Genomic DNA, 12,098 nt, shown 5'->3' with positions numbered 1-12,098 from the left:
AAGAGGATTATAGGCTTATTAAAACCATATCAGGACTCGATTTGTTAAATGTGAAATAGTCGATGCAGGGTGAAGAACACAGTTCAGCTGATTTTAGAAGGATCGTACAATCTAATGGGCCCTGAAAACTCTCTTTTTTCATGTTCATATCTTTGTCCTCACCATGTCACATCTTTCAGGTTGCTGCTAAGAGAATGAGATTGCTGCAGTCTTCTTGCTTACACTCAACCAGCTTTTTATATTGGGAAGTCCAGAGTTTGACTTATTTTAGCCTGAACATAGCAAGGATTTTAACCAATCTATGTCTCTTGGATTTCCTGTCTTTTTATCCATGCAAACGTGTTGCTACTTAATGTTTAATTATGCTTATAATCACAGCTAACTTCTTGCTGTTTTCTAGTGGAGCTATTCGTTATGACTGCAGTCTGGTGATCTCACCTATGAATTGAGCTTTTAAATGTGTTTGAATGCATGTGTACAGGATTTCTGCTTAAATACACAAGATCTGTCTTCAATAAGTCTGTTTCAATATGTTTATCCATATTGAAACCTTGGTGTTTTGTTTGTCTGTTGAGGTTAAGCTGCTGGCATGCGTACCTAATTTAGCCACCTTGAGTGTGAACCAGGAGCAGGATGTAGAGGTGGCCCGCTGTGGGGCCTTAGCGCTGTGGAGCTGCAGCAACAGCACCAAGAACAAGGAGGCTATTCGTCGAGCTGGGGGTATTCCTCTGCTGGGCCGCCTGCTCAAATCACCTCACGAGAACATGCTAATCCCTGTGGTGGGCACCCTGCAGGAATGTGCCTCTGAGGTGGGAATAAGTTAATTTATGCAATGAGATTTTGTCAGTTTAGTTTATTTAATGACTAAAAACCATACATAGCTGTTGGTGGTTAGCATACATGACATAAGTAAGAAGTCTTGTAAGAATCTTGATCTTTTTTAATTGAAAAACAATGTTTTACCAATACTACATAGTAATTTATTCCTTTATTTCAATCATATTTAGAAGCTTGATTGAGAGATAAAGTGACACGATTGAGGTCTAGTAAAAGAAGTTAAACTCAATGCTTAACAAGAGCAATGCAGCACATCTCCTCTTTGTCAGATATTGGCAGTTATCTGGATCAGTCATTTTTGGAAAAATCGCAAAAAAATGTGCAATCCAGATCCGATTTATATAAAACTCAGTAGGATATTTGAAAAACCAACCCAACATAATTGAGTTAAATTTCATAAAGATCGGTCAATTACAAACCAAGGTATGACATTTTTTTAATTTCACCAATGATGAGATAGAGATTTATCAATTTTTGAAACCGATCCAGTATCAGGATATTGATCCAGACCTGCTCCAATGGTTAAAATATTGTCAAAATCTATCAAGCACTTTTGACGTAATCCTGCTAACAGACAAACACATAAATAAATAAATGCCAGTGATAATATTTCCTGCTTGGTGAATATAAAGGATATTTAAATCCAAAGCATTCTTTATACATTTGGTCAACTTTGGGATTTTGCTGGAGCCTGTCATGTTTTGACCTAATGTCCTGTAACTCTGACCTGTTCAGGTGCAACTTTTTCTCCTGGCTGACTTCAATAGACTCACATCTAGCCAACTTTGATCCAAGTCGAGATACTATGGAAAGGTGTTTGTTCATTTTTCTTTCCTTTACAGGAGAGCTACAGAATTGCTATTCAGACTGAAGGCATGATCAAAGATTTAGTCATAAACCTGAGCAGTGACAATGATGAGCTCCAAATGCATTGTGCCAGCGCGATCTTCAAGGTATGCCTATGAAAGTTATCAGTCAGATCGTTGTATGTGATATAATTCTTCTTCTTCTATGAGGCTACTTGTTTTCTGTTACCACCTACCTGGTAACCTGGTTACATCCTTTTTCTTTGCTTTCCTTCATTGACTCAGGTGGTATCAGAACCAACACAGATCTTGTTTATCTCTTTGCTTTCACAGTGTGCAGAAGACAAGCAAACTCGCGACCTGGTGCGCAAGTACAAAGGTCTGCAGCCACTGGTTACGCTGCTGGGCAAAGCGAACAACAAGGAACTGCTGGCTGCTGCCACCGGAGCTATTTGGAAGTGCTCCATCAGTAAAGAGAATGTGGCCAAGTATGTTCAGGCTCAGTCTTTCCTCAACATCCATCAACATAATGTACATAATTGTTGGAATTTAGAGAATATGGTTTTGAGAAAATACACACTCAGGTAAGATTATTAATTGTTACGAATATCACGTTTTGAATTTCATGTTAGGAATGTGATGTTACGTATGTCAAATCTGCGTTATTCGTGACACATTTATGACTCTTTTAACAAACGCAACCTTGCTGGAGAAGATTCACAACTGCACAAAGCACTCGTCACACTTTCAAGTGTCACGGATGGTACAAACTTTTGACAAGTTTTTGACACGTTAAAAATCTTCCACGAATGCTACGAATGTGATAATATCAGTGGAGTCTGAAGCAACGTGTGAACATGTGTGTCGCCCCGTGCTGATCTGTTTTGGCACAGAACAGCTTGAACGCATTCAGAGTGAATCCTCACTTAATTTCTCACAGTTTCAAAATGCCACAACTGAAGAACACGTCATAGTCCAGAACCATGATAGCAGCCGGCGCCCTCCACACATGCAGTTCCTGATGCTCCGCCACCTCCTCCTATTGCTCCTCAGAAGGGGAGTGACTCACATGTACTAGATGAGTTAATGGAGGAATATGTAGCACTGTGGAGCGATGTGAACATGCCCAAGAGGTTATGATGGAATAGATAGGTTTGTGGTGCCAAATATATACCCATTCGGCAACATTTGCCACACTAGAGGCGCCGTGTACCATATTGTAACGATCCTCGTCCATGACCGAGCGTCGCAGATTCTGACAATTTGCCGATGACCCTTGCCAGGTGTCGTACATTACGTTGAAATGTGAGGTTCTCTGGCGTTGGTAACATGTCAAGGCTCTGTGTAGCACCAGCATAAAACACATTTTCAGTGAGAAAAACCTTTAAGAGTAAGAAGCTTTACCCATGTTACTGTATGACTGTTAGAACGTGTGCTCATGTGGTTAGCAGCAGTGTAGTGTGAGTACAATATTAAAAAGGGTTGATACTGAACACAGAGTGCAGCCAACGTGTGTTCATGAGCTTCTCCATACCATCATCACATATGTTACTTTAATGGTGGAGCACCCCCTCAAACACCACTCACTGCATCACATTTTCCACTTGTGGTCAGTTGTTTTATTTCCCTCTCTTTTTAGGTTTTGTCTGGTTGAAGTGATTATGGGTGTACAGTAAATGTCATGTTTTCCTCCTGACTCTATCAGCTCAGATCTTTAATGTGACTACTTTTAGATTATTACAGCCTGTGCTGCTGTTAGTACAGGATCAATAGGAAGTGTAGATTTTATAGACTCCACTAATGTGTCAGAGAGGCCTAATGTGGGCACACTGAAAGAATTAGTTTGAGATTGGGACTTTGTATTGACGGGCTGAGAAGACCTTTCATTTTTCCTCATGTGTGGCAGTAGTTTATACTGTATAAGTGTCATTTAGCAAAGTCTCCTCAATAGAGACATTTTCACAAAGATTTGGTTTGAACTTTATTATCAGATTAGTTGTGAGACAGTCATAAAATAAACTGGTTGACAGTGGAAACATTTTAAACAACACTACGTGCAGATGTTTAACTCTTCTTAATACATTTATTAGTTGAAACCCTCATTTATTTATTAACACAAAAAACAGCTAAACAAAGAAAACTTCACAAGCCATTACATGATGATTTTACATCTATTTGTGTAGGTGCAATAGTTTTCTATGCAGTGAGTAGAACTAGTGAATTTCACCAATGGCGGGGAATTAGAGAAAAGGTACTACTCAATAATGATAAAAACATTTTAGAAAACATTTCATATACAAATTATAAAGTGCAAAATGAATATATGCCACAAAACTTAGAAATATACAAAACATTAAGTAAATGAAAAATGTTTTGGCATGAATCTGTAGCTCCAAACCTACACCACTATGAACGACATACAGTAAAAGCATCTAACTTGAAAATTTATGTAAAAACTATTTATTTTAATTGGTGGATAAAAGGGGGGATAAATTGACAGGATTTCATTAGAAACTGCATCCGTTCAAGTAAACTTCTGGGTAAAAATGCTCTTCTTCAAATCAATTAATCTAGAATATAACATCAAACTCCACATTATACATTAATGTATAATTTTGGACAATCATCTGACAAATGAAATGTGAAATAGTGTCATGTCTGTGTGATAAGTCAAAGGATGAGGAATATAATGTTTTAATTGTGTTTTTAGGGAGCGTGACTTGTATTTTAAAGTAAAAAAAAAAGAAAAGAAAGAAGAACATTACAGCACTATTCATTTTTTTAATTTGAATGGGATTTTTTGTGGGTGCAACTTAATTAAAAAGGGGGACACGACCCCTGCGTGCTCAGCCAAGGCTGTGTTGTCTTATTTTTAGCTACACTCTCCTCTCAGATAAATAAAATGATGCTAATATTTACATAGAAACTACTTTTTCAGACACTTCTCTTGACGCCACATATTATACCCATTTTTCTCAGTGCTATGTTTTTCTGAATGATTTTAGATTAAGGTGCAAATAACACTGAAATGATCCTCTTCTTCCGGAGGAATCGAACATGATATTTTAATGCACTTAACTTTGTAAAGTGGGCCTGTATTTTTTAATACCTGCAGGTTGATTTAAATTACTTTAAATGTCAAGGTCATTGTAAAAGCTTGGAGCAGAGGAACCGAGCCATTACTGTCAAAAAAGGAACTGCTGCTAATGGTAAAGGGCTTTCAGGGGCATGCACTCATTTCACAATCAGTCATACACTAAGCATTACATAGCAAAGAAAATCATTTTGGAATACATTTGTGCTGCAGGGATTGTGTGTTTTTCCTCTTTTTTTACAGTCAAAGGAGGCAGACAATGTGGCCAAATGCAAACAATGAGGTTTTTTTTTCCTTCTTCTTTTTGTGACACTTCACTTGCATAGTCTGGACAGTTTAATGTTTGGGTAAAGACAAGTAGCTGCATGTGTTACCAATTTTCCTGATTAGTGATTCAGATCAGAGTGAGATGATTGATTGCCTGAAATATGATTACATTCAAAACATTAGTTTGTTTTTTAAAAAACCTACAATATCAGAAGATTATTGTTTTTTCCATTTTACACGAGCTTATGAACAATTCTGAAGGACTTCTTTGTCAAAAATACAGCTATTATATTTTCACACATTGCATACAAATGTGTTATTGACTCACAAAACACTGTAAAAGTCTTCATAAAAGTGCAGGGGGATTAGTCTGCAATGGAAAGTTCAAGCTGCCAATGTTTAGACTGTTTTTGGCAGAAAGTAACATTTGAAGTCAAGAGTTAAAATCTGTGTTCCAACCACTGGCTTCTTCTGGACCATGGTCCTTCACAGAGATTATTTTTCATTTTGCTCATTTTTTAAATGATACCAACAAATGAATAAATAACTAGCTATAGATATCGACTACACTGAAACATCCTAATGATTTCTGTGTCATCCTACAGTTTCTCAACCTTGGGGTCAGGCCCCCGTTTGGGCTCGTGAGACACTGAGAGGGGGTCGCCAGATGTCTTGAAGAAACAGAATATTTTTGGAAAACTTTAGACCATTTTTGCACATTTTTTACCCTTTTTCTGTAACTACAACAAATTGAACCTGTTTTCATCACTTTTTCTTGTCATATTTTTGCTCCTTTAAATGTATTTTTTGCTACACATTACTCCCATTTCTGCCACTTCCCCATCAAATTTCAATGTTTTTTCTGCAATTCTGTTCCACTTTCAAGACATTTTTGGCACTTTTAAACCCTTTCCACCACTTTTCCACCTAATGTTGCATATGTTGACCCACTATTGTCACTTTTAACCTATTTTCACTATATATCTATCCCCCCCACCACTTCTGACATTTTTAAGCCAATAATGACACTTTGAACCCTTTTTCTGTCTGTTTTTGGCCACTCTAATGTGCAACTTTTAACCAATTTTTGTGTTTTTTAAAATCCCATTTCACCATCATTTTCACCATTTTTGGTCACTTCCCACCCATTTTTATTTCTGATTAAAACAATAATTTACATCTTTAGAATGACAATATGGCACAAATAACAATACACTTCCTGTATAACAGTGGATATTATTCAGATAAATAAATACATAAATAAATGTGGGTATCATAGCAAAAGGATGGTCCATAATTATATGAATCAGACTTTATGAATGGACCCCAAAAATCTCTCCCCTTTATTCCCCCTTATAGATGGCCCTGTCTCCTCTTCAATGTTCATGTCTGTGTTCAACCATCTTCAAGTACAGGGGCGGGTTCCTGTCTCTGGTATCTTTATTTTGGGGGGGGGTTGCGGGCTGAAAAGGTTGAGAACCACAGCCTTAGAGCACAGAATCCATGCAATATTACTTCCACATCATGTAAATAAAGCTCCAACTGGCTTTGACACGACTTTCTGTTCATATGTTAAGACTTATAACTGGGATTACAAGATCATTTGACGATTTTAAACCCCAGATTGAAGAAGGCAATTTTTTGGCAGCTACTCTGTTTATTAGCTGTGTTTTGTCTTACAAAAATGAGCTGGCTCATGTAGACCCTCACCCTAATTCAGATGACTTTGGCTATCCTATTTATTATATATAAGAATGCCAGCAGCCACAACTGTGAAACAGAGCCGTTTAAAATGTTGCTTTCAATCACATTATATCCTCTTGAAATGTTTACTAGTTTGGCACTTTGTAGCTTTAGCAAACAAGTTAAAAATGTCAACTAAAGAGGCAGGGAGTACTGTATATACAGGGGACATATACCAGTGGATTTACTCATGTTTTTACTCATGAATTAGGATAACACAAGTGTTGTTTAGCTGTTTTCTTTTAATATATTCTTCAATCAAATATTACTCATCTATTTGGTCAAGTTTAACACTTGCCTTTGTGGTGCTTTACTAAAGATGGGACAATATATTTTAAGAGAATTTGCGATAATAAGACGTATTGTACCATCAAGGGTACGAGTGGTATTGTGGGTGTGGTGGTGCTTTATATTCATATTAAGTTGAAAATTTCATACCCAGAAAGAATATTTAAGTAATTCCAGAGTTAAAGTTAAATAAAAGCATGGTGATTTTTCCAATTGCAGTTTTCTTGTCATTTCTCCTTTCCAAGAATACTGTATTTCAACGTACTAGCTCTGCTTTTAAAAAGAGAAGTGAGGATACATGGTGAATCTAAGGTCATGTATGGTAACGGTCTAGGCTCATTCCATCTCTTCTCCATCCAAAGATTTCAGGAGTTCAAAGCCCTGGAGATTATAGTTGGTCTGCTAACAGATCAGCCTGAGGAGGTGCTGGTTAATGTGGTCGGAGCTTTGGGAGAATTCGCACAAATATCTGCTAACAAAGCCATCATTCGCAAGTGTGGAGGCATTAGGCCTCTTGTTGGCCTGCTTACTGGAACCAATCAGGTTCGTAAAACCTTGGACGCCTTCTTGTTTGAATAGAAATCATTCTTTTTTTAATGTGTCTTGTTTTCTTGTGTCATTCAGGCGCTACTTGTAAACGTGACTAAAGCAGTGGGCGCCTGTGCCACAGATAAGGACAACATGGCGTAAGTAACTATTAAAAGCAACAATGTGTCTGACATTTACAGCACAGTTTACACAAGCCGCCACGTCAAGTGTCTCGTAAAATGTGATTAGTGTTCCAAACGCTGTTGTCATTAAATTAGCTACGAACACAGAATCTCAACGTGTTCTTAGCTGTGTGCTGATGTCATATGTTTTGGCACACACTCCAGGGTCTAAATAAAGTATTGCTATGTGTTGAAGCTTTAAGAAATCCTCTATATCTTTCACTTGTAATTACACAGGTAGCTCAGTTTCATCCCCGGCTTAATGACAGATTTTTAAAGCTCTGTTTATTGTTCCTGCTGTGGTGCATGTGGTTGCGGTTTAATCCCCGGTGTTTTACTATAGCCCTACATTCAGCATTGGAAGCAGAACTGAACCCAAAGCCCTGACCTGTCCGAGAGTGCATGGCTGGGAACATCCCAGTGATTCGTGGACGTTTACAACAAACCTGATTCTGCTTCCAAATAACCTCGCCCTTCATACTGCCAAACATCTGCAGTGGTTTTTACAAGGCTATTATAGACTAGAAAACCCTTTTAGTAGTACTTAGTTTAAAACACAAATTCAAAATTACATCTTCCTGCACATTGTTAGTCAGCTTTCATTTCAATGGTGGGAGTAAAAACTGTTTGCGGGCAAAGGAACAAAGGGATTGATGAGAACGATTTTGTCTTCAAATTGCGAGTGTGAGAACCTTTCCTGTTATAAGAACACATTGCATTGGTTTTTCTTGCTCACAACTGGGACCTTACCTTGTAATCATTCAGTGATGAATGATTACAGAAATGACATGTCATTCCATGTCATTTCAACAAATGGCTCATGCACTTCGATCTCAAAATCTTCAGAATGTTTTACCAATTGTTTTGTGATGGATCAATAGGCACACAGTAAATTCTTAGTTGATCGCATGAATGCTTTGTGAGATATGGCCAATTTAGTGAGGGCGGTATGTGTAGATTTTTGTGCATCCTTATTTTTCTTCCATTTTCAGCTTCCAGTATCTCAGGAACAACATCACATAGGAAATTGAAATATGGTATAGTAATACAGCTCCACCTACTCTCAGAATATATAAAAATATCTGCTATACATCCTATCTGTTGGACATGCCAGCTCCTCAAAAGTTTTTGGGCTGGAACATGTTCAGTAAATAACTTAGCATATGCCTCAGCTCCCTGTAATGTGATCAGCTTTGAGCTATGAACAAAGACTGTTCACATCACTAATGATTAGTCACATATATTCATTGGTTCTTGGGTGACAGTCTCTTTAAATCCGAATAGTAAGAACTAATCAGTAGTGATTTCAACAGTCTATATCCTATCTCCAGGACATTCCAAGCACTTCAGTCTCAAATTTGTATCAATTGTTTCTTTATTATTAATTATGTGTATGCACATCCTGATTTTTTTTTTCCATTTTCAGTTTCCAATATCTCAGGAACTACACCACTTAAGAAACTGAAATTTGGTATAGTAATACAGCTCCACCCATACTCTCCCACTGTGCATATGCCGAGTCAGCGCCCTGTAATTTCATTAGTTTTGAGCTATGTACATTGACTGTTGAAATCACTAATTATTAGTGGTTGGTTGTTGGGTGATCCAACAACCAATCCAAATATTACGTTTTCTTACTATTTTCATTGGCCCATAACTGCATGTAGGAATGTAAGAAAAAATCTGATCATTAACTAATCATTTTTTGAAATGACATGAAATGAGTCACATTGTTTCTGCGTGTGGTTTGCATGTTCTCCTCTTGCTTGCATGGGTTTTCTCTGGGTATTTCAGCTTCCTCCCACAAACACTTGACTGTTCCTGCAGGTTGATTGGAATCGATTGGAGTCTCTAGATTGTCCGTAGGACTGAAAGGGAGTGTGAGTGGTTGTGCATCTGTGTGTATGTGGCTCTGCCATGGACTGGCTCCCTGTTCAGGGTGTTCCCCCGCCTAGTGCCCAATGACAGCTGGTAATAGGCACCAGCAGATCCCCGTGGATGCATGGCATATTTCAGTGGAGGTTTTAAATACTATAAGTATGTAAATGTGTGCATGTTTCAAACCAACGCAGCTGCAGTTGTTGTTGACATTGTCAAACAAACAAATGTTGCACAATATTTCTGACAGTTAACACAACTGTATCACGCTTCAAGTTTTGTTTCCATGTCATTTCAAAAAAATTTCAGATCATCCCATTCACTTCGGTCTCAGAAAATTCTGAAATTCTTATGAATAGTTCCTTAATTATTCAATAAGCACACTGTACATTTTTAGTTAGATTGGATGAAAACTTTTTGAGATATGGCAAATTAGATGAGGGGGGTATGTGTATGCACATCCTTATTTTTCCAATATTTCAGGAACAACATCACATAGGAAAGTTAAATTTTGTATAGTAATATAGCTCCACCTACTCTCTCAGAATATACAAGAGATCTGCTATACATCCTATCTGGTGGACATGCTCGCACCTCACATTTGGAGAAAAGTCTGTCTGGGTTTGGGTCTGGAACATGTTTGGCCCTTCAGTAAACAACTTTTTATATGTCTCAGCTCTCTGTGATTTGATAAGCTTTGAGCTATGTACATAATTAGTAATGATTAGTCAGGAATATTCATTGGTTCTTCAATGACAGTCTCTTGTTGGAAAATCAACACATACCCCCCTCACTAAATTGTCCATATCTCAAAAAGTATTAATCTGGTCAAACTAAAAATTTGCAGTGTGCCAATTGAAAAATTAAGGAGCAATTGGGCCATTTGTTGAAATAACATGGAATGACTCAACTGTATTTCACAAAAAAAAAAAAACGTACTGTAGCTGTTCATGAGTGTAATTGTTCTTTCATGGTCATGTTTGTTTGAATTAGTAATAATTCTTAAAACCCTAAAGAAACAATGATTGCTTTCATTAATAAATGGTGTTTGTTTTATGGTTGCGTGTCTTTAATGACAAAGCACTTCCTTTAATGAGTCTCGTGTAGCTACAAGAGCAAACACACGTTGCTTAATGCCTCCAAGGTTTGTGGTCTTCCACGCTAATCCATCACTGTCATCCACAGCCTCATCGCTAATCTGTTTCATACCTGCTTCATGAGAAGGCAGAGCCCTTCTGGCTGACGATATGACGCTTCACGTTTTGTTTTCAGCCTGGATTTAAGAGTCCCCGCGGATTGGGATCTGATGTTATGATCCTTCTATGCTGATTTATGTGCAAACGGAAGACAGATGGCGCAGGGGACGTCCCTGATGAGTGTTCGCTCGTTCCTAGTCACGGAGATACTGTGATTAGAGAGTGTTTAAGTAATTATGACAGCGTTCAATGTCGGCCTTGTTGGTGGAAGCACACATGGGGAACACGTTACATGTTATTTATACCAGACAACGAGTGCACTGTGGTGTAATTTTTTGGAGTTCTCAGACCTTGAATGCAGTTTTGAAAACAGTCATGTATACGACATGAAATACTGCTCATGCTTAAGTAAACTTCACTCTGACTCTATGAAATATAGAGCGACCTGTCTCTGGCTCTGTTTGATTTGGAAAGGGTTCCTCTTTTTGGCTATGCTTTTGAAACAAGCCACTAACATGAAGCGCAAGTTTGTCTCAGTTTCTATTTATAAGTGTGTGTATGAAGAGCTACACACGGATCTGTGTGAGTTAACCTCTGGTCTTTGCATAGCTGAGCTTTTCCATTCAGAGTGATTTTATTGAGAAGACAGTGGGTGGGTTGGCAGCGCTGAAAAAAAACCCAAACATGACTGAGGAGAAACTATGATGAAGGGCCACCACTGAGGATGATTGGTGCTTTGATCCAGTGTGGCTAGAGTTGGGCTGAACCTAGTGCAGCCCAGGCTTTAGGAGCTGAACCTGGGAAAAATTAAAAAGCACAAATATCTTGCTGACAAAGAGGAAAATGTACACGATAAAAGTGCTGCATGCATATTTTGGTTTTGTTTTATTGTACACACTTTATAAACTCAAAATTCTTCCTTTTCTCTTCTTTTAGAATAATTGACCAACTTGATGGAGTCCGCCTGGTGTGGTCGCTGCTCAAAAATTCAAGTGCTGATGTCCAATCTAGTGCTGCGTGGGCTCTTTGTCCATGCATTAAGAATGCAAAGGTACAGTTGTTGTTTTTACATTCCGTAATCATACAAAATACATCGATTATCTGCACTTTTTCTGTCTGCGTTGGGTAAGGTGCCCCAGAGGAGCAGTTTAGAACTTCAGCTTTCAGCATCAAAAGATATTGCGCTAAAAAAAACCAAACAAAAGTCATCTTATATCAGCCATACTTGTCTGATAAACACTCCATAACCCTGCTGCAGCTAGGAGGTTAGCAAGGGCAG

General features: G+C 38.1%; 1 protein-coding gene across 1 annotated transcript in view; it reads left to right on the top strand.

Moving 5' to 3' along the window:
- The window catches only part of odad2 (outer dynein arm docking complex subunit 2), a 99,050-nt gene that overhangs the window by 67,322 nt on the left and 19,630 nt on the right, over positions 1 to 12,098 (top strand). Inside the window, exons 13-18 of the mRNA XM_028434457.1 lie at positions 576 to 809; positions 1,680 to 1,790; positions 1,977 to 2,131; positions 7,398 to 7,578; positions 7,660 to 7,721; positions 11,756 to 11,870. Coding sequence (XP_028290258.1) covers positions 576 to 809; positions 1,680 to 1,790; positions 1,977 to 2,131; positions 7,398 to 7,578; positions 7,660 to 7,721; positions 11,756 to 11,870 — 858 coding nt within the window. The remainder of the gene's footprint in view (positions 1 to 575; positions 810 to 1,679; positions 1,791 to 1,976; positions 2,132 to 7,397; positions 7,579 to 7,659; positions 7,722 to 11,755; positions 11,871 to 12,098) is intronic.

This window comes from Gouania willdenowi, chromosome 20 (genome assembly GCF_900634775.1).
Source record: "Gouania willdenowi chromosome 20, fGouWil2.1, whole genome shotgun sequence".
Classification (NCBI taxonomy): domain Eukaryota; kingdom Metazoa; phylum Chordata; class Actinopteri; order Blenniiformes; family Gobiesocidae; genus Gouania; species Gouania willdenowi.
This window is presented reverse-complemented; position numbering and strand designations above follow the sequence as displayed.